Source organism: Panulirus ornatus, chromosome 5 (genome assembly GCF_036320965.1).
Source record: "Panulirus ornatus isolate Po-2019 chromosome 5, ASM3632096v1, whole genome shotgun sequence".
NCBI classification, from domain to species: domain Eukaryota; kingdom Metazoa; phylum Arthropoda; class Malacostraca; order Decapoda; family Palinuridae; genus Panulirus; species Panulirus ornatus.
Window position 1 is genome coordinate 39129557 of NC_092228.1, and position 25980 is coordinate 39155536.

Sequence of the window (25980 nt, forward strand, 5' to 3'; positions counted from 1 at the left end):
TGGAGAAACAGCCGCTGGAGGAGGGGCAGGTGGAGGTCGTACTCACCCGAGTAACAGGTAGGTCTGGTGGTGGTCCTTGGAGGCGAGGGAAGCGGGGGAGAGGAGGGAGCACCACCGCGATCATCAAGAAGAAAGAGAGAGAGAGGCTGTCTCCTGCTGCCTGCTGCTGCTCCTCACATCCTCTACAACATGTTTATCTCTCTCTCTCTCTCTCTCTCTCTCTCTCTCTCTCTCTCTCTCTCTCTCTCTCTCTGGGTCTGTATGTATCTCTATATATACAGTTCTTCCCTCAGTATTGTGGCCTCATCGTTAACTATAGTGGTCCTGGTGTGTGTTTCTTGGTTCACTGAGATCATGCACGAGGGAGAGAGCAGTGAGAGGGTTAGAGTAACTTCCGGGCGTGTGTGTGGCGGTGCGCGGGAGGGCGTGTAGAGCGATGTGGTGGTGCGCGGGAGGGCGTGTAGAGCGATGGGTTGGTTGGCGCGGGAGGTCACACGGCAGGGCTCCGCACCTCACCACTGCTCGAGCCTTACTAAGGGCGTCGCCGGTGGACAACTCAGCTTCCTCGCTCTCACTCTCTCTCTCACACACACTCCCTCTCTCTCACTCTCTCTTGCTCACTCCCTCTCTCGCTCTCACGCACTTTCTCTCTTCTCTTGGCTGAGCATCCAGTATCTCTCTTTTGCCAAGCACACGCTCCCTGGGTCCCGCCACACACACACACACACTCTCCCTGGGTCACACCACACATGCACACACACTCCCTGGGTCACACCACACACGCACACACACTCCCTGGGTCACACCACACACTCCCTAGGTCACACCACTCGCACACATTCTCCCTGGGTCACACCACACGCACACACACTCCCTGGGTCACACCACACACTCCCTAGGTCACACCACTCGCACACATTCTCCCTGGGTCACACCACATGCACACATATTCTCCCTGGGTCACACCACACACTCCCTAGGTCACACCACACGCACACATACTCCCTGGGTCACACCACATGCACACATATTCTCCCTGGGTCACACCACACGCACACACATTCTCCCTGGGTCACACCACACACACACATTCTCCCTGACAGTCCAACGTCGAGTTGCATGTCGCTTCTGACAAGATCTGGCTGCTCACAGAGAGACATGTTGAGCATTTCGTGCGCACGCGCGTGTGGAAGCGACCTCTCTCTCTCTCTCTCTCTCTCTCTCTCTCTCTCTCTCTCTCTCTCTCTCTCTCTCTCTCTCTCTCTCTCTCCCACATATCTGTGAGCAGTTAACACTCAGTATAACGCTGGCTCGCTGGATCTTAGCTGTACAGCAGATTCTGTCTGCTTCAAGTGGCTGCCATACAGTGAGGAGGTGTGTGTGTGTGTGTGTGTGTGTGTGTACTGGAGACGTCGTCATCCTGTGAGGTTGAGGCTGGTGGTGCCCCATCACGTGATCTTGTTGTCGACTCTTGTGTATACGTGTCACTTGCCTACTGTGTGAGGCATACTGGGCTGTCCTGGTGGCTGGAGAAACTTATATGGTTGAATAGTCCCACTGTAGCATTATACTACTAACTACTGTTACTACTACCACCACTACTACTATCATTACTACTACTACTACTGTTGATATTGCTGCTGTTGTACATCTACTATTACCACAAATATAAATACTGCCAATTTTATTACTATTACACACATACACACCACACACACACACCCCACACGCACACACACACACCACACACACACACCACACCACACACACACACACACACTTCAGCAACTGAACAATAATACATTCTCACAAGAGTAAAGTCAGATTCAGCATCAAACGCTTGTAATTCACATAAAACACCAGCTTGATGAAGAGGAAAGTAAGACAACTCAGGATTGGCTGGGTTTTGTTCATGGTTAATGGAAGAGAAGTATTTCGAGGCGTGCGATGGGTGAAGCTGATTATAAGAGAAAGGAGGAAATATTCCCCAGTGGAAGAGATGGCTCAGGGAAAGCACTTAATGGAAAGGCAATGGAACAGCTTCTCGTTTATTCTGAGGGAGGAGGTAAACAGCAAATGGAATAGCGTCTGGGAGAGAGAGGGAGGGAGGGGAGGCAAATGTTGGACATTTTGAGAAATACAGAACAAATGAAATGATTTTAAAGAGAATGAAAAGACAAGAGATTCATTTTTCAGAGGTAGTTGCATCATATGGTGGACTTCATATTTCAGGAGTTAGATGTATTCAGAAACAGATCAGATGATAGACTGTGTATGGCAATATATTTCAAAGCTAACTTAGAATGAAACAGTAAATATAGAGGAAGACAATGACAGGTCTATGGTTACAAGAAGAGTAATGAACAACAGAGGAGATAAACGTGTGTGGCAGACCAAAGATGATCATAAATGATATTTCAGAAGTTTAACAACCGAAGAATATACTTGACCTCTGTACTGCAAAACATTACAGACTTTGTATCCTCCACTACAAAGCATTACAGACTTCATACATACCGTCATCCACCAGGGGAAGATATTACAGCACCAGGATGCGTCTTTACTCCCATTCTTCTGGTCATGTCCTGGACGCCGGCTGAATTGGCTCTGTTCCCTGATTCCCACCGACCTCCTGCTGTGGCACCCGTTACCTGGCCACTATGTATGTTGCCTACCACTGGTCCAGGTGGCACTAGGTGTGCTACAGTGTGGTCCAGGTGGCACTGGTGTGCTACAGTGTGGTCCAGGTGGCACTAGTGTGCTGCAGTGTGGTCCAGGTGGCACTGGTGTGCTACAGTGTGGTCCAGGTGGCACTAGTGTGCTACAGTGTGGTCCAGGTGGCACTAGTGTGCTGCAGTGTGGTCCAGGTGGCACTGGTGTGCTACAGTGTGGTCCAGGTGGCACTGGTGTGCTACAGTGTGGTCCAGGTGGCACTAGTGTGCTACAGTGTGGTCCAGGTGGCACTGGTGTGCTACAGTGTGGTCCAGGTGGCACTAGTGTGCTACAGTGTGGTCCAGGTGGCACTGGTGTGCTACAGTGTGGTCCAGGTGGCACTGGTGTGCTACAGTGTGGTCCAGGTGGCACTGGTGTGCTACAGTGTGGTCCAGGTGGCACTAGTGTGCTGCAGTGTGGTCCAGGTGGCACTGGTGTGCTACAGTGTGGTCCAGGTGGCACTGGTGTGCTACAGTGTGGTCCAGGTGGCACTAGTGTGCTACAGTGTGGTCCAGGTGGCACTAGTGTGCTACAGTGTGGTCCAGGTGGCACTAGTGTGCTACAGTGTGGTCCAGGTGGCACTGGTGTGCTACAGTGTGGTCCAGGTGGCACTAGTGTGCTACAGTGTGGTCCAGGTGGCACTAGTGTGCTACAGTGTGGTCCAGGTGGCACTGGTGTGCTACAGTGTGGTCCAGGTGGCACTGGTGTGCTACAGTGTGGTCCAGGTGGCACTGGTGTGCTACAGTGTGGTCCAGGTGGCACTGGTGTGCTACAGTGTGGTCCAGGTGGCACTGGTGTGCTACAGTGTGGTCCAGGTGGCACTGGTGTGCTACAGTGTGGTCCAGGTGGCACTGGTGTGCTACAGTGTGGTCCAGGTGGCACTGGTGTGCTACAGTGTGGTCCAGGTGGCACTGGTGTGCTACAGTGTGGTCCAGGTGGCACTGGTGTGCTACAGTGTGGTCCAGGTGGCACTGGTGTGCTACAACAAACACAAGAAAGTCATTTTGTTCTACGTGGGTTATATGAATAGGCTGAAATTTCTGTAATATTGTAATATCTGAATATATATATATATATATATATATATATATATATATATATATATATATATATATATATATATATATATATCAATGTATGTTTTATATACATTTCATAACATGATATTCAGGGTAGTTTTAACTAAGTGCTTCGCTGTTTGTAGTTGTTTAACAGTTATATATGTGGCTTCTATAATCTCTATATTGTGGCTTTTTATCTTGTGGAAAATTAAGCATTATAGACACTCCATAGATGCGAGATGGCCGCTACTGGGGCGGAGATGTTATGGAAAGATTAGGACAGGGAGGCCATGACAGATGTCTTAGAAGGAATAACACGGACCTTTCTTATGAAGGATCAAACTTCATTCAGAGTTAACCCAGAGCCTCCTGTTACCCAGGAAGGGCCCTGGTGTTACCCAGGAAGGGCCCTAGTGTTACCCAGGAAGGGCCCTGGTGTTACCCAGGAAGGACCCTGGTGTTACCCAGGACCCCCTTCCTCAGGGACTCCTTCAGATCCAAGACTGCGCTGCTACCATGACCAGACATCTGAGGTGAGAAGTTCTCGGTCGAGACTGTACTCTGAGTGATATAACCTTGCTGAAGTGGACTCTTCATACTTACTAACACAGGAGCTGGGAGAGCTGCTGTGAGAGGAGCTGGGAGAGCTGCTGTGAGAGCTGCTGTGAGAGCTGGGAAGAGCTGCTGTGAGAGGAGCTGGGAGAGCTGCTGTGAGAGGAGCTGGGAGAGCTGCTGTGAGAGGAGCTGGGAAGAGCTGCTGTGAGAGGAGCTGGGAGAGACGGTGAGAGCGAGGAGAAAGGGAGAGAGAGGAATGGTAAACAGGGGGACGTGACGAAGGTGCCACTTGAAGCTGCTGCGGATCACGTGGCACCGTGCCAGGCACCCAGCCACCCAGGAGGCACCCAGCCACCGTACCAGCCACCCAGGAGGCACCCAGCCACCGTGCCAGGCACCCAGGAGGTACCTAGCCACCATGCCAGCCACCCAGAAGGCACCCAGCCACCGTACCAGCCACCCAGGAGGCACCTAGCCACCGTGCCAGCCACCCAGGAGGCACCCAGCCACCGTGCCAGCCACCCAGGAGGCACCCAGCCACCGTGCCAGCCACCCAGGAGGCACCCAGCCACCGTGCCAGCCACCCAGGAGGCACCCAGCCACCGTGCCAGCCACCCAGGAGGCACCCAGCCACCATGCCAGCCACCCAGGAGGCAGCCAGGCACCCAGGAGGCACCCAGCCACCGTACCAGGCACCCAGGAGGCGCCATCCACCGTGCCAGACACCCAGGAGGCACCCAGCCACCGTGCCAGACACCCAGGAGGCACCTAGCCACCGTGCCAGACACCCAGGAGGCACCCAGCCACCATGCCAGGCACCCAGGAGGCACCCAGCCACCGTGCCAGGCACCCAGGAGGCACCCAGGAGGCACCCAGCCACCGTGCCAGACACCCAGGAGGCACCCAGACACCGTGCCAGGCACCCAGGAGACACCCAGCCGTCTTCTCGTAAGTGTAGCCAGATTAACAATAATTCCTCCTCAGTTAGATACTGAGTGGCCTTCGCCCCTCAGAAGGCCACTATGATCGTCTTATCTGCTCATCACGATGGGTTTGATCAGGATGGGTTTGATCAGGATGGGTTTGGGTTTGATAGGGATGGGTTTGATCAGGATGGGTTTGATCAGGATGGGTTTGATCAGGATGGGTTTGGGTTTGATAGCGATGGGTTTGATAGGGATGGGTTTGATCAGGATGGGTTTCTCTCGAGCCAGGACGCTCGTCAGGAGTTTCCTAAGGTTTTCTCCCAAACGTTCAACAAAAACAAAAGCAATCCATCCCCCATGTTTACGCTGGTGACGTCAGCAGAGCTTGAGGGGCCACGGACGTAATGTAAAATGTTTACCTCCAAGCATATTTTCAGATTAATCTTTTCTAGAAGAAATTTACTGGAAATACTTTTAGATAATGACTATATAATCAATTAGTATGTTGTATATATACTTCGATTTGTATTTTTCTTATATATTTACGATGAAGCAAACACCAAGGACAAGATGTGTCATACAACATGACAAGAGAAGACAGAATGACTGATGTTGTTATGTACTGTGAGCTTCTGTGGTATAGTTCTATCTAGAAGACTTCATCTCTTCCTAGAATCCTTCGTCACAGAAAAATAACATTTCGATCAAAAAACAGCAATCATGTTTGTTGTTAGACTAAGCTCCAGATTACTTCAAAGTAATTATCAGAGCAAACTACAACAGATTTCATTTGTAGACAACAAAATGATTTTGTAAGTTTAAAGGAAAAGATTTCCCGGGCCAAAGCAAGACTTAAAGTTGTTAATATTAAGATTCTCTCCTGATGACGCAGGCAAGAATCTTCGACCAATATGCAAATGAACCTAACTTGAAAAACTTTTTAGTTCTGTAATCATGATTGAGTCCATATTGCTGGCTGGCCAGAGGTTGGGAGTGAGGCAGGGGGTCGTGTGTGGCACTCGAGAGAGATGAACATAAAAGACGTTTGCAGAAACCTGACAACAAAACATGCTTTACAAGCCTTCTGAAGTTGTGTGAAGATGTTCAAGTGTTCCACGCAGGATGTTCCAACGTGTCACCTCCAGGAGGCCAACAGACTGGGGTAAGGCCCTCACCAAGCCAGAATTTCTGGGACCCATTTTTTCCACCTGCCGAAGGAGAGAAGGAGAAATATTAATGACGGTGGAGCTGTCAGGATGTCAACGCCAGTGTGAGGATAACCTCGCCAGAGATGGAGACCCGTGCACACCCTGTCACCCGCCATTATAGAGCTGTATAGCTCGAGCCTCGCATCCCCTTTGTAGAAGCAGCAAGTTTGGGGGACTAGATCCTGTGTTCGCCGAGTCCCGGATTCTGTCATGGGATTTGATTATGTCTCGTACAGAGAAGTGTCTGCCCAGCTGAGGCCAGAATCCATCATAGGTAAGAGCAGAGTCCACCGCTGCTGGCACTAACGTCAATCAAGGTAAACATAGAGTTAGATATTGGGTAACGCGGAGGTTGCAAGATTAGTGTGATGCTACGACGACATCAAGAATGTCTACTGGGTAGTGTAGTGGAGCTTCAGTCATCAGAGAAGATGAGAAGGTTGTGAGGAGGCTTAGAGAGAGAGATATGGCCAGGCGCTGGGGGGGTCTAGTGGCATCAAACTTAGTTACGTTAAGTCTTCCACGCGGGAAAATCCAGTCCAGATCTAAATCTATGGAGGAAGTTGTGACCAGACGAAATGTGGATCGAGGAAAAGCTGATGAAGCAAAGTTGTAAGTTGTGGAGGAATTCAACCTTGAGGCATGACGGGTGAGGTGAAGGTTGTACCAGAGAAGTTGTTGTTAAAGATCACAGACGCCTACCAGCAGCTGGAGAGAGAGACTGTCGCACTCATGGGTAAAGAAACGCCTCGCTTCACCTACAACCTGACTGTGGTCATTACTTTGGACAGAAACGTAAGATGAATGTAAGTCAGATGATGGAGACATAATCCAGGTGTTGTAAGTCAGGACTTTATATCAGGATATCAGCGGTTTGTGACACAACTCCAGAGGGTTGTAGAAAGCCACTAGAGTTTGTAGAATTCAGTTAACTTTGGTGAAATAAATGGAAAACAAGAGATGGTTGCAGGACAACTGTTGATGCAGATGACGTCAGACTTTGGAGAATCGAGATCCATAAAGCGGACGACATGTGGGTGGTTGCTGGTACAAACACAGACCCTCCACGTGATGACGTACAGACCAGATGGTCCTCACTACAGGAGACGTCACTAGAAGGACAACAAATTTTGCTGAAATGAATAGAAAAATATTCAGGTTTGGTACATGTGTTGGTCATCATTGTTTACTCTCGTTAGCAGCAGAACCAGGCGGGGAACTGAAGATCCTCACATCTCAGGATTTCCCTGAAGCTAAGGACCGTATATGCCTGTTAAACCTTACCATACTCGTCCTTATAAGTTCATTCAGAAAAGAAATAGCAAGAGTGTAATAAGAAGCAATACGTACGTAAGGCAGGTGATACCAGCTCGGTTGCTAAGTGTACAGAGAGAGAGAGAGAGAGAGAGAGAGAGAGAGAGAGAGAGAGAGAGAGAGAGAGAGAGAGAGCAAAACATGCTGTGTTAACGTGCATGATGTTAAATGGAGCCAGCCACCACTCTAACACTCGTACGTCAGGAGAGAACTACTTCCTTGAACGTTTGCCATGTAACACCCACAACGGAAACGTATATATGAATATACATGTGAATGTAAATGTAAGTTCTGCAGATCCATGCACATAAAACTATGCAACAAACCGCCTTACTTGCTGTTCTTTCCCTTAATAAAGTAAGAAAATATTTCTATCCTCTTGGCTAGGGCAAAACAAAGCTGACTACGCAAACCTGCCTCCTTCCTCGCCAACATATTATGCAGAGGGGAGCCAGGTCTATATTTAGGCAAGCCAGACACCCCTGGGCAGGGGCAAGCACACCTCACCTTCCCACACCTGCAGGACACACACCTGCAGTGCACGAGGACAGGCGACGTCACACCTGCAGTGAACGAGAACAGATGGCGTCACACCTGCAGTGAACGAGAACAGATGACGTCACACCTGCAGTGAACGAGAACAGATGACGTCACACCTGCAGTGCACGAAGACAGATGACGTCACACCTGCAGTGCACGAGGACAGATGAGGCCACACTTTGGAGAGGAGAGGTCACACCAGAAGACGTCTCACCAGAAGAGGTCACACCAGGAGAGAGGAGGTCACACTAGAAGAGGTCACACCATGAGAGAAGAGGTCACACCAGGAGAGGAGAGGTCACACCAGGAGAAGAGAGGTCACACCTGGCCACTATGGGAGGGGAAGGATCGATCCTGGGGCATGTGTGGTTGGCTCAGATGTGGACTCCTCCCAGATGCTACCACATTGCCAGGCATGGAACAGCTTGTGTTACCCCGTGCGCTCGCCACTCTCCTCCTCCACACTCACTGCTCAGCAGGTGGGACAGTCAGCTGAGCGGTGGACTCCTGTGCTCAGCAGGTGGACTGGTGAGTGCTGTGCAGTGAACTCCTGTGCTCAGCAGGTGGACTGGTGAGAGCTGTGCAGTGACCTCCTGTGCTCAGCAGGTGGACTGGTGAGTGCTGTGCAGTGAACTCCTGTGCTCAGCAGGTGGACTGGTGAATGCTGGGCAGTGAACTCTTCTGCTAAGTAGTGAACCAGTGGACCAGTGTTTAGGTAAACCCTTGTGTTAACCCTGTAAACCAGTGTTGAGCAGGTTTTTCTCTGTGTCTTGTGCATGTAAACTGGTGTCTTGAGCAGGTACACCACTGTGTTGAGCAAGTAAACCAATTGTGTTTAGAAACTTAAACCAGCATGCTGATCAGGTGGACCGGTTTATTGAGCAGGTAAACCAATGTCGTGAGCAGGTAAAAACGCAATATAATCATCAGTTAAACCTTTATTAGCACACAGTGTCGACGTGTGGGTATATTGGCGACTGAACAGAGGCGCATCATAAACACTGCCATGTATATAGCGATTTATATGTGTAGAGAGAGAGAGAGAGAGAGAGAGAGGTACCTCCTCCTCCTCCTCCACATCTAACGTCTTCTCACATCAGTATCACAGTAGCGCTACACTCATACCATCAGTGTAATTCAATAACATCAGATATTATGGTAATCGCAACTCGAGCCGTTTGTGTTGCCAATGATCGAATATGTTGGAGACGTGGACGTGGGTGACGTACATGGCGGGTGTCTGTGGTGTTAGAATGATCAACACACACACACAGGAGTTACAGACTGTTCACTACGTGGTGACGACCCTGGCAGTTGGCTGGACCAACAAACAACCACAATGATAATGAATCGCAAGATAATGACATTGCACGCAAGGGGGAGGTGCGATTTCATGTGTGGCGAGGTGGCGACGGGAATGGATGAATGCGGCAAGTATGAATATGTAAATGTGTATATATGTATATGCATGTGTATGTATGTATACGTTGAAATGTATAGGTATGTATATGTGTGTGGGCGTTTATGTATATACATGTGTATGTGGGTGGGTTTGGCCATTCTTTCGTCTGTTTCCTTGCGCTACCTCGCAAACGCGGGAGACAGCGACTAAGTACAATAAAAAAGTAAGAAATAATGATATATATCAATAACATGCCTCCGCCAGACTATTCTCAAAACAATCCTTTATCTTACTTGACCAAACCTGTGACTCTACACATGTGGTGCTGGACCTCGTCCATGTGTAGTGTGTGACTCTACACATGTGGTGCTGGATCTCGTCCATGTGTAGTGTGTGACTCTACACATGTGGTGCTGGACCTCGTCCATGTGTAGTGTGTGACTCTACACATGTGGTGATGGACCTCGTCCATGTGTAGTATGCAACATGTATATTCTCTGTGGGCGTGGCTCTGGGAGGCTGTTTACAACTTGTTTGCGTCCTCTACACTGGTAAACAACTTTATCAATATCAGGAACTCAGGAAATTTATGTAAAAGCAATTTATGCTGCCAAGATATGGGGAAATATCTTCCCTTGATGTATACGTGCTGGAATATGTGCCAGCTAAAGTTTATCTTTAAAATAACTTGTAAATTATCTAGTCTTTGTTCTAGGTCACCAGGACAGTGTAAACAATATATCTGCCTGTGTTTGTAACAGTTTGTTCTTGTGTTTACTAATCATACACTACATAGATCAGAAATAGTACAAGGTACAAGAACCTCCCAGCCACACCAAGGCCAGCTCCCTCCCCCCTGCAACCTACCCTGGGTTGTATGATCCTGCGTATATTTAAAAATATCCAGGAATTATATAAGGAAAGAGTCATTATGGGCGAAATGATCGCTCACCTGGAGAGACCTGGTAATGAGGAAATGATTGTGTGTGTGTGTGTGTGTGTGTGTGTGTGTGTGTGTGTCGTTAATTCCATATGATTACACGCAAGTTTTGAAGTGATATATTTCGCCGAACCCGACATGAATTAATCATTATCAGGAAGACATTCAACTTGTAGTTCTATTGTGCTATTTTGTATTACTTCATCGCGACGTACATACGAGATCATATGTCCCTCTGTCGGTTGAAAGCTGAACTATAGATCATAATAGATCAAAATATGATGTTTGGCAACTCACACACTGGCTGGCATTATCTGCTTGCTGCTGAACTTTCTCTTCTTCTTCAACTTTTGTTTGATGTTTTAAGGAGAGAGATTTTCATACGATTATACACAGTCCAGGATAAAGAGAATTTAAAGAGATGAAAAATTCATAAAGTTGTATAAAGTATAACTTGAAATGTCTTTCGGTATGATATATGATGACATGTTTTCTCTTTCTTTCTCCTGAACCTGAAATACAGACATCATTCTTGCCTGTATTCCTAAAGTTCAAAGCAGCAGCCAGAATTTCCATAGCAAGTTTTCAAAAGAGGAAGGAGCGGCTGGGTGTGTGGGTGGGTGAGTGGGGTCTGTCACTTAATGTAGGCATCACTTGGCCACCGGGAAAATCAATGTCGCACATGAGTTTGAATAATGTTTTCAAATTCTCGCTGACAGCCACCTGGTAATTGGTGTCGGAGGTCATACAGTTGAGGTAGTTCACACGAGGTGATTAACGAGGGTAGTTTGGCTTTGGGGAGGTTAACGAGCTCATAGATAAAGAGGTGTTTGTCATTTATTCAGACATTCAGGGCTGTAATTTGGCAAACCTCTGGCGAGGTGTTGTTGGCACGTTACATCCCATTTTCTATGACAAAACATCTCCAGGTCTGCAGCCACGGTGACTGAAGACATGACAGTTAGCATGACTTGTTGGCAATGATGACCAGGTCAAGCATGAGACGTGACGCTGACCAAGCCAGAACTGGAGGTGGGGTTAGGTCACTACAAGAGCAAGTGATTCTTTCAGAAGGTGCATGTGGCCTCGGACTCAAGTGGGGTGCCTGAAGCAGTGGAGAGCACAGATCAAGAAGACCAGAGCATGAATCATAAATTTAGAAACAGAAAATGTAAGATGTGTTGCCTGTGTGTGAAACGTAAGATGGTTAAGCCTCTGGTCTGGTGCCGGGGTGAGAGGTGCTCGATGGTGGCTCGGTACGAGAAAAAGATTCATACGTCTGATGAGGAGGAGCTGTGTCAAGTGATGGTTGATTGTAATTATACATCTGCAGTCCCTCGTAGGAGGCATCAAAGATGGAGGCGAGCCGGGCCGTGTGTGCAACAGAAGATGGGAGGAGGAGACCCGCAAGTACGAGGCGGAGGAAGTGTTCGGTCACGAAGGATCAGACCACACACGAAGGATCAGACCACACACGAAGGATCAGACCACACACGAAGGATCAGACCACACACATGTGCACCAGCAGGAAACTCATTTGCATAGACAGGCGGAAATTGATGACTAAATACCATGGTTAAGGAAGGATGAACTCTGAATATACAACCCTAAATACTTCATACCTCATTAATAAATAATTACATTATAATCAAGTGCTATACACATCTCTCATACACTATACATGTTTGTATATCATACAGTATACTGAAGTCCCCTTGATGAAGGTACGACAATAAGGCAAATATAAACTACACTTTTCATGTATTTCCAACATCTTTAATGATACAATTTCTACACATTTGTAAACATGCAAATGACATGTCTGTTCAGTTGAAGTTCAAGATCTATAAAGAGATTATTAAAGAAAATGGATTGACATATCTATAAAATCCGGAGCCCAGTACACATATTCTATACACTCACATATTGTATACACATATTCAAGCAATGTATACTGACATACATGCTATACATATGCTGCGTCTCTTGAACTGTATTCATATCACCTATTTTCTCACACACACACACACACACACACAGACACAGACACACACACACACACACACACACACACACACACACACACTGACTACATTAGCCACAATTATAATCTAAGAACATCCAGGATTATCAACTTAATCATTCTTCATAAATATAAATTATTTCATTGGATATCTACTGACCAACAAATCACATTGGAATGTTAAGACAAGCTTTGCAACTCAAACAAGTCTTGTTAATGGTCAATTTTCAGCTTAAAATTCCTCTGTCGTGTTCTTTAGCTTAGCTGATTAGTTAGAATTTGAGGGTTAAGCTGCCTACATTACTTTGCTTTTAGACAGATTAGAATTTGAAGAGTTTTCTATTTTAACTTTTCACTAAGTAATGTACACACACATCCTCTGACCTGAATTTAACCTTGACCTTATTCGTAGTGGCTGTCTTAATCTATCTGTTGACCTTCGTCTACCTGTTGACCTTATTCCGTCATATCTTCCATAAGTTTGACCTTGCTATGTAATGTGTGTGTTTGTGTGTGTGTGTGTGTGTGTGTGTGTGTGTGTTTGTGTGTGTATGTGTGTGTGTGTGTACTGTGACCTTTGTATGACCTTTGTCATGCGACCTTGACAGGAAAGGTCACCCGAATAAGTAATAGGATTTTACCATGACAGATGACCTCGTCCCTCAACACGACCTTAAATGACCTCATACACCACATCCTCTGACCTTGCCGTTCATCATGACCTTACCCTCCCCTGCCGTGACCTTACCCCACCCTACCGTGACCTTAACCCCCCCCCCACCCTACCGTGAGTCTATTAAACACATCAACCCAAACAGTTATTCCTGGCAGTGTTGCCAAGGCCAGTGTTGCCAACCTGGCACTCGCCCACTCAGTAAAACGTCAATATCGTATTTTTTTTTACAACTTTATTAAATATTACAACTGTCAGGTGGAACACTGTGCAGCGGGTTGTGATGATTGTAGTTGTTGAGTTTGTTGTGTTCTTGTTAGATCTTGTACTGACGTGGTCCACGAATGTGTGGGTTGGTGACTACCAGCTTCTCATTTTCTTTATTTTTCTATGACAGAGGAAGTGTCTGGTGGGGGTGGAGGGTACTGGAGGGGCATAGGGAGGGTTCATGGAAGGGAAAGGTGGAGGGGAGGAGATTCGCCAGCAAAATCTGGATCAATATGGCCCGCAGACCGGGCCAGTGTTCCAGTATGGCCCGCAGACCGGGCCAGTGGTCCAGTATGGCCCACAGGTCGGGCCAGCGGAGGGGGGGGAGGGAGGGCGGGCCAGTGGGCTGAGTCTATAGATCTGTGGACGTCAGTGTTACGCAGACAGTGGCCAGGTTCCCTCCACTTCCCTCCTCCTCCTGTTGTTCCCTCCGTTCCACTGAATCCCTCCTTCACATACACCCCTCCTCCCCCTTCAGGGTTCCCTCCTTCTTGACCCTGTGTGACCTATGACCCTCGGCTTCAGCCCCCGGGCGACCGGAAGTGAAACTTGTGTATGTAGAAACACAAGAAACGAATGGGCAAAGTTTACGTAAAAGATAAACAAAAAACGGGAAGCCATTGTGAAAGTTTTAGTTAAATGACGTCACAACCATTAGAGAGAAGTGCTCAACAGCCTTGTGTTAACGAGCAGTTGAACGACCTCAGATTGATGGCTGGGTTAGTAATGACCCCACAACACGACGTAGAAGATCCTGGCTGTTGCCTCCACGCTCGTTGACCTAAACCATCCTTAGCACACACACACACACACACACACACACACACACACACACACACACGAAAGTGAAGCTACCCAGAAGACGACCACACGATCGGTGAACACGTCGGCGTGTGTGGACGAAGTGACCAGCAACGACAGGTCACTGAGCAGGTCAGAGTGGCTGACGGGGTCAGGGTCAGGTCAGGTGTGTGAGCCAGGACCTCATGATGATGTCTCGCCCAACATCAATAGTTTCCTTGATCAACGAAAACCATCTTTGTGTGTGTGTGTGTGTGTGTGTGTGTGTGTATTTTGAGCAGCTGTCTCAAGGGATTTTCGTGATGCTGGCTATAATGGTAGTTATTAATAACTAATTACTTAATTAGTAGCCTTACAACCACAACCCAGGCTAGTGTATCATGGGTTCTGGCCGCTCCAGGTATACGCCTAGCTACCCAGCACTGTAGACTGTTTACTTGATGTATAGTATGTGTTTACTTGATGTAGACCCTGTGTTTACTTCATGTAGACCATGTGTTTGCTTGATGTAGACCCTGTGTTTACTTCATGTAGACCATGTGTTTACTTGATGTATAGTATGTTTACTTCATGTAGACCATGAGTTTACTTCTGTATGGAGGGTTGACAACTCAAGCTGAAGGTTTTAGCAGTATACAAAGCAAACATCACAGGTTTACAGAAGTTTACTTAGGTCGACATTATAGTTTAGGTTGTGTATACAATGTACAGGGAACCAGGGGTTGTTGTTGATAATGTCGTTATTTTTGTGTTTGTGTTATACAAGTTGTGACTGATGTTGTGATGTCAGAACTGTTATTAAAAGGTGCATGTTGTAGTATAGCCAGTCATAATCCTATTGCTGCCATTAATGTAATCCAACCACAACCATCAGTGTAATCCTATCACACCCATTAATGTAATCCTACCACAACCATTAATGTAATCCTATCACACCCATTAATGTAATCCTATCACACCCATTAATGTAATCCTATCACACCCATTAATGTAATCCTATCACACCCATTAATGTAATCCTATCACACCCATTAATGTAATCCTATCACACCCATTAATGTAATCCTATCACACCCATTAATGTAATCCTATCACACCCATTAATGTAATCCTATCACACCCATTAATGTAATCCTACCACAACCATTAATGTAATCCTACCACAACCATTAATGTAATCCTACCACAACCATTAATGTAATCCTACAGTTTCCATCAATGTAATTCAACACAAGCGAGCGATAACTACAAGCAAGTTATGAAATACGAGATCATTAGTATGAACAATGTAACTCCGGTTATATTAAGGTACATTATCAATGTAATCACAACCTACAAATGTTTTCTAACCACAAGTCATCACTCAGCATGGTGGGGCTCACACCTATGTCCACAACCACAAGTCATCACTCAGCATGGTGGGGCTCACACCTATGTCCACAACACGACCGGATCTTGCAAAGAAAGAAAAAACATAAAAACAAAAAATTCCTGAAACAAAATTCACTTAACTTTTGTTGTTAATCTGAAACTTTTGTGAAGTGATAATTAAGGTCACACAAGATGACGTCATTCGCTAACCAGCCAAAAATACGTGGTTTTTTTTCTATTAGTGTTAGCTAGTGTGTGGCTTATATATATATATATATATATATATATATATATATATATATATATATATATATATATATATATATATAATGTGTGTGTGTGTGTGTATTCTACAGCTAGCAATAAGTACATACTTTTTTAATTGTTAATATCTGTCGTGTTAATCATGTAACGGAAACGCCAGACACATTTTAGCAGGAAATATAATTAGCAAGACATCAGGACAATATATAAATTCTAACACAATATACATGAAACACCAGGAAGATGTGTTTGATGATTTTCAAACAATATAAGATTAGGAATAGAATCAAAGCCAATATTTCCCAAATGACTTTGAAGAAATAAGACTAGTTCATTATTGTCCAGACAAAAGTAATTTAAGAAGAAATACTAATGATGTATTTCACAAATAAGTACAATTTAGAACTAATATTATAACAATGTTTGGCAGAGATTTAGATTTGGAACATTTGACACTTTGATGTGAGATTGTAAACATCTGTCATATAAACCCATGTCCCCAGGCTCAGCCACGCCAGTCCAAACTTATGTTTCCACAAATAACAATAAATTTACTGTATCAATACATATGAAAAATGTACCTTGGTAACGAAAAACAAATGAACATGCGACCCTGTATTTGTGCGATGGATGTATTAAGGGATGACAGAGATATATTGAGATCTGAGAGCACAGAAATAGGATTAAAATCTGCCATTGTCCTTGATTTATATCAAACAGAAAATGAATGTGTCATGGACCAGCCAACTGTACAGTAAAATGTAGAACAGAGAGAATGGCAGACACGATTTTCTGTTGTTAAAATTGGATCATAAATCTACAAAATAGATCGAGGAATTGATTACGAACATATCACACTGCCATATACGTCGCTATTGTTAGGTAAGAACGTCAAAAATATCAATAGAAAAAGTAGAATAACGACCATTGAACTTTAGTGAACTAATATCAACGCCATTGCTTTTGAGTTCAGGCCAACTGGTGAGCGAGAGTGCCAGGGTTCGATTCCCATATTGGACGACCATGACCAGTGGTACACCTTGTTACTTGCTTACCGTTCGCTTGTGGCTGAGCTTGGGGGGGGGGGGGGGTGTGTCCTGGGGGAGGGGGGGGGGGGTTGTGCCGCTGCTGTATTCCCAGGTTTAAGTCAATAGGATTCTGGCGTTAAATTATGCACATAATGATGATATATATATATTGTATATCTCAGAGCTCCTCTCTCTCTCTCTCTCTCTCTCTCTCTCTCTCTCTCTCTCTCTCTCTCTCTCTCTCTCTCTCTCTCTCTCTCTGTGTCAGGACATAGATATCACTATGTACAACTTCTATCGTTAAACTAACTTTCCTTTTCCTTTCTAGTTAAACGAAGGGAATCAGTAGTTCGCTACAACTGCTTCACAACCGCTTGCTGTTGTACCTACCAGTCAACTAATCTACCAGTCATACTATCTACTAGCTTGCTAAACTACCAGTCTACCTATCTATCAACTCACTAATCTACCAATGTAGTACTCGTATCGTCCATCAATCTACCTGCACCTATCTACAGCATCAGTCTACTAATCTACTAGCAACTAATCTACTAATCCATCAGTCAACCAAAGTACCAATCATCTACTCTACCAGACTCCAGTCCATTGATCTATCATCTACCAGTCCATCAATCTACAGATCAACCACTAATTTTCTAGTCAGCCAATCTACCATTCTACTACTCTACCAGTCTACCAATCTGCCAAACTTCCATTAATTATCCATCCATCCCGATCCACCAATCAGTGTACTAATCCACTAGATTACCAATGTACTTGCAACCAACCCATAAGTACATCTATCTACCAATCCACCAATCTACGAATCCTGGAGGACTTTTAGCCACCAATCCACTAATCTATCAGTCTTCTGTCGTAACAGACCAATACACTAATCAACCAGTTCCCCACATCACCAATCTACCAATCCAATCTTTCTGTGTTCCAATCGTGTACCAATCATTCACTCGACCAATCCTCCAGTCAACCAGACTATCATCTCAAGATCTTACTAATCTGTTAGTCAACCAATCCACCAGTGTACCAATCCATCACCAGACCAGGACTCCAGGTTACCAATCCAACGTATACTCATTAGCCAATCCGCCAATCTTCAGGTCTAATCTCCTGTTCTCTCTTGACTTAGGAAACTTCAGATAGACAAGTGAGAATCTATCGTCACACCCACCATAACATCTATCGTCACACTCACCGTAACATCTACCGTCACACAAGTGTACCACTAACCCATCGTCACATACGTCACTCTTCATGAACCCACCGTCACGCTGGCCAGTCCCCCGTCACAGAGTACCAACTTATCGTAACATCCGTCACCAGCCCCCGTCACATAGTGGGAATCTAAATCCTAAAAATACACAGACAAAAAGTTTCTCAAAGTTCTTTGTGAACATCAGGTATGAACATGAGGACCAGCGCCAGGAGGAGGCATCTTGCATCGTGTACACAGCTGGGTTTATGTACTAACTTCTCGTGGAACAGCAGTGATACATCAACCTGTTGCAACCCGACGTATGCGTCAGAAATTAGTAAGTTAGTTTCAAGTGGTGTTCATCGTGTAACTAACGCGATGACGTAAGCTGTAGGAGGCAATGCATTACAGCTGACCTGAACTGCTACAAATGATATGCAAGACTTCCAGCCTTCCAGCACACATCTTGCTCTGACAGACCTTAGACACATCTGCAACATCCGCGACGCGATAGATCAAGGAAGAAACAACATTCAGGACACGATAGATCAAGAAACAACATTTACGACACGATAGATCAAGGAAGAAACAACATTCTAACATTCTAATGAGGTAAAGTAAGTCAGTAAAGTTTGGGTAGATTCCCCAGGCGACGGACGAAACCTTACAACTTCTACGAAATTAGTTTGTCGGTAAACTTGACAGGATTATGTGTGGCGGTGAAGTTGTCTTAGAGTTCCACCTTGAGGTGTGAGGCAGTAGGAGACTTACGGTCATAACGAGCACTAACCACCAGTTACTGAGACACTGAACGACGGGACCAATGGCATCTACAGCAGACGATGACAACGAACACGACACAGGCACTGTAAGGTCTCGCAAGTCTTCCATTTTCCGATGCGAGTACCTGAAGGAGAACATTGCTTCCGCCGTACCAGGTGATGGCTGGAGCCGCCAGCCACCAGACTCTGCCACTTCTGACGACGTTGTGAACGATAAGCCAGTGTGTGAAGCCCTGGAGAAGAGCAAAGTTATCCTGAAGACCATAGAGAATAACAGACCATCACACGAAGCCCTAGTGAAGACCGGACCTTCCTCTGAAGGCACTAGGGGTCGGAAGCTGGTCTGTGAGGCACTTGAGACGAGCAAGGTCATCCTTGAAGCACTTGAGAAGATGAAGAAAGACAAGATTCAAGACTCGTCGGAGAGAGGATCCTCCGCACGTCCTGAAGAAGACGTAACGCCTCACGTCTCCGCCATGATGCAGGCGTGTCCATACCTCCTGAGGGAGAGAGAGGACGCCTTCAACGCTGCTACCTGCAGAAGGACGGACTTCAAGTCGTCGCTTCCAACAGCTTCGAAAAACACGACATTGCGAGACGCTTCCACCATGACAACGATCACCTCACCATCAGAGGCAAAGCTGAGCAAGAATATCACTGTAACACCTCCTGACGAAGGCCAACAGAGAAGACCTGTCTCAAGCCTTCATACTAAAGGTACTGTCGCCTTAGCGTCACCAGCACCACTGTGGTTGAGGACAAAGAGGCTCGAGGGATCTACCACTCCTGGCTTAGAAACAGGAGATGAAACTGTGAAGAATATCATGATACGAAACATTTCTCGAGCGAGCCACCGCAGACGAGATGATGAAACGCCACCATCTGCCACAGAACCAGAGTGGAGTGGACGCCGCCAGGGAGGAAGATCCATACAACTCACTGACTCACCAGGAACGTCCCCACAGGAGCTCAAGGAAACCATCTCGTCGTGGAAGGTGTCCACACTAGAGAAGGAAAAAATCTTCACGCCACGACAGTCCTCAGAATTCGAGTCCCACTCGACAGTGGACGTAAACACGACATTGTCCAGCAACCTGATGTGTGAATTCCTGAGGAGGAGGAGGAGGAAGGTTCCTGAGAGGGACGTGAAGGCGCGTCCATCAGATGATCTGCCGCAGTACCTGAACACAGACGAGGCCAGGAGGACGAATCTCCTTGCTCACAGCGAGACACGTACATGTCTCGCGAGAAACGAGAGAGGTTCATCTTCCTCAGTAAGTCTAAAACCTGAGTATGTCGGTCCTGAGGATATTAATTCCTCAGATTCGACACCCTCAGCACGGGAGCACCTGAGACCTAGCAGGAGAACCTCCAGGCCAGGCTGGGGGCCGGGCTGGGGGCCAGGCTGGGGATGTAACACAAGCCCCACGCAGCCCGACCCCACCACCAACACGACCCCTACTGACAGACTGGAAGATAAACACCGAGTAAATATTGACACTGACTCCAACTCTCTTGTGAGAACTAGTAATAAAAACTTGACAACCGACATTAAGTGGAACAAGACCCACGAGTTCTGTGGTGGAGGTGTTGTGTTCCCCGGCAGCCAGCACCTCGCCAACACTGATCAAAGCCTCCCTGAAGGGTGGAAATCCCTCAGGAACAAAAGGGCGTCTGAGACTTCAGGCGGTACCAGAGATGGCGTCTTCCTAAGTCCGTATGACGAACGGTCGCTCAAGAAAATAACAAATGAATTCGGCCACCAAGTTGCATTCCCTGACCAACGGAAATCCTTGAGCTTGGCCAGTTCAGATCTTGTGAAAAATGGAAATATGTCACAGTGGGAGGGTACCCCTAGTGGTTCGAGGGCAAGTGGTAGGGAAGGGAGTGTGGCTTCCTCTGGTCACACACGCGAACACGCTAACAAGATCGCACCAAACTCGGAATTTTCTAAAAATTGGATAAATGGTGACATAAACAGGACACTGTCTGTCGCTGCTAGGCCCACGTTCTCATATCCTCAGTGGTTTCATGATAACATACGTCAGTGTTCACAACAGAAAGATAAAGATCCAATACAAATCAGAGGAGAAAATATCCATTATATCAGAAGAGATAATAAAAGATATATAGACAGTCTTCAGCCTCCCCAGCGTGGAGGAGCGAAAGACAATTCCAATCCATCAAGTTGGCGAGATGAAGATGCGACAACCACAGGTCCTTCTGCCCAACACAAGGCTATGGCGACCCAGGTATTGTCAGCGCCTCGGACCACTGCTGACACCCTCAACAAAGAGGAAGACCATCGTCAACCAGAGACCTCCCACCTCTCAAAACCCTCAGATGGAAGGAAGAAAAAGCAGCTTATTTCGACAATGGAAGCCTCAAAGAATTCCAAACAAAACTCACAGAAACCTGCGTCTTCCATGACCACTCCAGCAGCAGTTGGAAAGGAAAAGGAAATAGTAAAGAAGGAAAATAGTCTCGTAAGAAGGATGGTCAGGGAAGAGGAGAGGCAGGAAGATAATGATAAACTCCCAGGAATCACTTGGGTGTATCACGTTGATCACAGCCTCTCGTACACCCGACCACAACAACCTGATCAAACCTTCTGCCACTTGAAGACAGACAGTGGAACGAAACAATGTAACCAGGTAACACCCTCCACCACTGGAGTTACCAGTAACCAGGTACCACCCTACACCACTGAGGTTACCAGTAACCAGGTACCACCCTACACCACTGGAGTTACCAGTAACCAGGTACCAGCCTACACCACTGAGGTTACCAGTAACCAGGTATCACCCTACACCACTGAGGTTACCAGTAACCAGGTACCACCCTACACCACTGGGGTTACCAGTAACCAGGTACCACCCTACACCACTGGAGTTACCAGTAACCAGGTACCAGCCTACACCACTGAGGTTACCAGTAACCAGGTACCACCCTACACCACTGGGGTTACCAGTAACCAGGTATCACCCTACACCACTGAGGTTACCAGTAACCAGGTACCACCCTACACCACTGAGGTTACCAGTAACCAGGTACCACCCTACACCACTGGCGTTACCAGTGACCATCTGGAGCAAAGAAATACAATGTCAAGGACCAGCAGTGTGTCAAGAAGGAGCAGTGTTGTCCTTCAGTGTGAGTACGATGAGTTCTCCGACAGCTCTGGTAGTGAAGTCCTTGAGAAGTACGACCAGAACCTGGTGTGGTCGGTCACCCCAGACTCCAACACTCCCAGAGAGAACGACCTGGGTTTGGTACCCCCGCCCCTCACTCCAGGCTACAACCCTCGCCATTACTGACGGATGATAATCTCATTATCTCGAAGATACATTCCCATCTCACACCCTCACTACCACAGCTTCAGGTTCTGCTGAGACAACGGGAACCCGATGGTCATTGCAGAAATACAAGGCAGACACACTGCCCCCATTTTCTTTTATCAGTGTTTCACAAGAACAAAGAAGTGAAGTAAAGACGCAAGTCCTTGACAGGTTCTTAAACTTTAAGATATATCTGAAAACGACGTTCCAGAAGGACATTCCAGGACCGTCTGACACAGGAGGCAACATTCCAGGACCGTCTGACACAGGAGACAACATTCCAGGACCGTCTGACACAGAAGGCAACATTCCAGGACCGTCTGATACAGGTGGCAACATTCCAGCCAGTCCCCTGGAAGAGTTCCAGAATGCTTTACAAACTTCAAAAGTCTAACTTGTGAGCTTCTTAAGAAAATGTTTCCATCTGGGTCCTGGAAGAAAGTCTTACAGGAGCCTTCCAGTTCACGTTGTAAGAACAATGCGAGTTCGGTTTCCATTGAAGGTGACCACTTCCAGACCAGAGGGCTGCTCCTTCTCCCTTTGACGTTTGAGCTAAAATACCTCAAAAAAAAAAAATGAATTCCATGACGTCGTCCTCAGGAGCCACCAGCCCTTAGCTGCCCATCCTGTAGGACCGCCGTAGTGCAGACCAACATCCTTCAAGTGAACCAGAAGGATTCAGAAACCAGCAATCACTCAGAGTCTTCTTAAAAACCATGGCGGAGGTGTGACGTACAGACACCACCAAGTTTGATTTTCCAAACTATCCTCCATGTGTTCTGTAGTTGTAGTCAAACAATAACATGATAGTACCTTTCTTTGTGACTACAACAGTGAGAAGTTTTAGACAGTGTCGTAGGTTAAGAATACTTGACCTTAACAACACTCTCGCCTTGTAGATATGTTTTCATAATGTCTCGCAACAATGATTATCAACTATAACATTGTGTTGTGCTGATGTTAATAACAACAACTTAACCCTTTGGTGTCGGATGCTTGTCTGACTGACTTATTCAATGTTGACAAATCTATGTAGAATGTCAGTCAGTCTTTACAAATGCAAGTGACTTAATTGCTTACGCAGATAATTGGTTGTTTACTCATAGATTCAAATCATTGTGCCTTGGCTCTTATGATTGCTTTGTTCTTATCTTATAATGATTGGTAGTTTTTCAATGTTGTATTTGAGATATGACTGCTGGTTGCTAACATGAACCTCCCCTGTAACTTCTGTACTCAGCCATACAGCAACTTATCACCCCCTCACCCCAGCCTTACAAATACAACTGATGTATATTAAATACTGATAAATACAGTAGTCTGTCTACTGTAATGACAGATACAACAGCTTGACCATTTAACTATGGAATCCAGTTAGTGATGAGTTAGTGAAGATGAAGTCAAGACGTCCGTTTGACTTCTACGTATGGCTACAATACTTTATGTTTACTGTTGATGAATACAATAATATATATACATATTACTGAGGTTCCCAATATTCTGAATTATTTATCATTTCATTCATTTATTGTCTGATAATGATTTCAGAAATGTATTTCATGTTGATGACTTCAGTAATTCTATGTCTACATTGATGATTCTGATGGTCTGTGTGTTACAAGTGATAATTCCAGTGTCTTGTGTCTTAAGTAGGGATGATCATCAATGTTTGTCTGTTGATGATTCTAATAGTTTGTGTTTAAAGCGTTGATGAATTTGCTAGTCTGTGTGTTTAGAATGATGAACATCATTGCTTGCATGCTACTGTTGGTGATGTCAATAGTTTGTGTGTTGATGTCAATGAACTGGATAGTTTCTAGATTGATGTCTGTAGCATTGATGATTCCGGTAGCTGTGTGTTTAGATTCGTCATTCCATCAAGTTATGTGTTAATATTGAGGATTGTAAAAGTTTGTGGTTATAGTATTGATGCTTCCAATGGTCTGCTGGATTAGATTGATGAAGACAATAGTTTGTGTATTAGTGTTGATGAATCCAGTAATTTCTGTGTTTAGAGATGAGTACAAAAGTTATCTTAGGGTTGATGACTTACAAAGTGTGTGTGTGTGTGTGTGTGTGTTGATGTCATTAGTTTGTGAGTCCAGATTAATGGTTTTGTGTTGGTGTTGATGACCATTATGGTTAGTGTGCTTAGAAGGATGATTTTAAGAGTCTATGTTGATGATTGGTAGGGTCAATGTGCTTAGGAATATTGATCTTGATATAAGTTCAAAAGCAGAATATGTTGACCACACACAGAGCAGAACATTTTGTATAGTTTTATTATATTCCAACAAATAAGATTAATTTTGTACCATTAGTTTTTAACTGTATTGTTGGTTGAATAATTCAACAGTGTTGACACTTGACAATAAACTGATTACAAAGCAATTATGAGAAATTTGATATTAACAAGACTTGGTATGAATTGTCTTAGATCAAAATATTACGAAAGTCGATAAAATAATGAACCAGGGAACACTGAACACTACTACTACTACTGTGAGGCTCATGCAGCTCTCAGGAGGCCAGCCACGTCCCTTGAGCACGGTGCGACCCTTGAACATGACGGATGAACGACCCTTGAACACGACAGATGAACAACCCTTGAACACGACGGATAAACGACACTTGAACATATATGAACGACCCTTGAACACGACAGATGAACGACCCTTGAACATGACGGATGAACGACCCTTGAACACGACAGATGAACAACCCTTGAACATGAATGAACAACCCTTGAACACGACGGATAAACGGCCCTTGAGCACGACGGTGCGACCCTTGGGTATGATTGTCTCTCTCTCTCTCTCTCTCTCTCTCTCTCTCTCTCTCTCTCTCTCTCTCGCTCTCTCGCGCTCTCTCGCGCTCTCTCGCGCTCTCTCGCTCTCTCTCTCTCTCTCTCTCTCTCTCTCTCTCTCTCTCCCTAATTAAATGATTACTCCTCAGACCCTTTTTCAGGGAAATTGGATCCGCGTCAGATTAAATTAGTTTCCCTTCCTGAACCTCTGTGTTGAGAGGTGTGGTGAGAGCCTCTCTCTCTCTCTCTCTCTCTCTCTCTCTCTCTCTCTCTCTCTCTCTCTCTCTCTGCCAGACTCGCTTACCCTTCCTCCAGAAATGTCAATAAACGTCTCTGGCTGTTCGCCTGTCAATGACCTGTTCCCAGAATGTACCTTATATTTCACAGACCTTTTAGTCGAACCCTGGTCAAGTGTTGCTGAACGGCATCACACAACCAGTAAGCCAAGATGATCACCAGTGAGACTCGTAAAGATGGAGTTTAAAGCAGAAATATTCTGGTGACCTGATTTACATAAAAGGACGTTTATGGACTAGAAGCTTTCACGGGTCAGGTCAAAGGTTAGACCATCATACCCATCAGTCGTTCCGTCGTGCTCAAGGGTCGTACCGTCGTCTTCAAGGGTCGTACCGTCGTCTTCAAGGGTCGTACCGTCGTCTTCAAGGGTCGTACCGTCGTGTTCAAGGGTCGTACCGTCGTCTTCAAGGGTCTTACCGTCGTCTTCAAGGGTCGTACCGTCGTCTTCAAGGGTCGTAC

At 45.9% G+C, this 25980-nt stretch overlaps 2 protein-coding genes across 3 annotated transcripts in view; one reads left to right on the forward strand and one right to left on the reverse strand.

Moving 5' to 3' along the window:
* The window catches only part of LOC139748675 (uncharacterized), a 115077-nt gene extending 114380 nt beyond the window's left edge, over positions 1-697 (reverse strand). The window contains exon 1 of one of the 2 annotated variants that reach the window (XM_071661957.1): positions 47-693. The gene's annotated coding sequence lies outside the window, so the exon portion shown is untranslated. Of the gene's footprint in view, positions 1-46 lie in introns of both variants that reach the window. The other variant, XM_071661958.1, reaches the window with a different exon arrangement.
* LOC139748674 (uncharacterized) overlaps positions 1-24810 on the forward strand; it is a 43696-nt gene extending 18886 nt beyond the window's left edge. Inside the window, exon 2 of the mRNA XM_071661956.1 lies at positions 17414-24810. Coding sequence (XP_071518057.1) covers positions 19122-22397 — 3276 coding nt within the window. The 5' untranslated portion in view covers positions 17414-19121 and the 3' untranslated portion in view covers positions 22398-24810. The remainder of the gene's footprint in view (positions 1-17413) is intronic.
* Positions 24811-25980: the final 1170 nt, after the last annotated feature.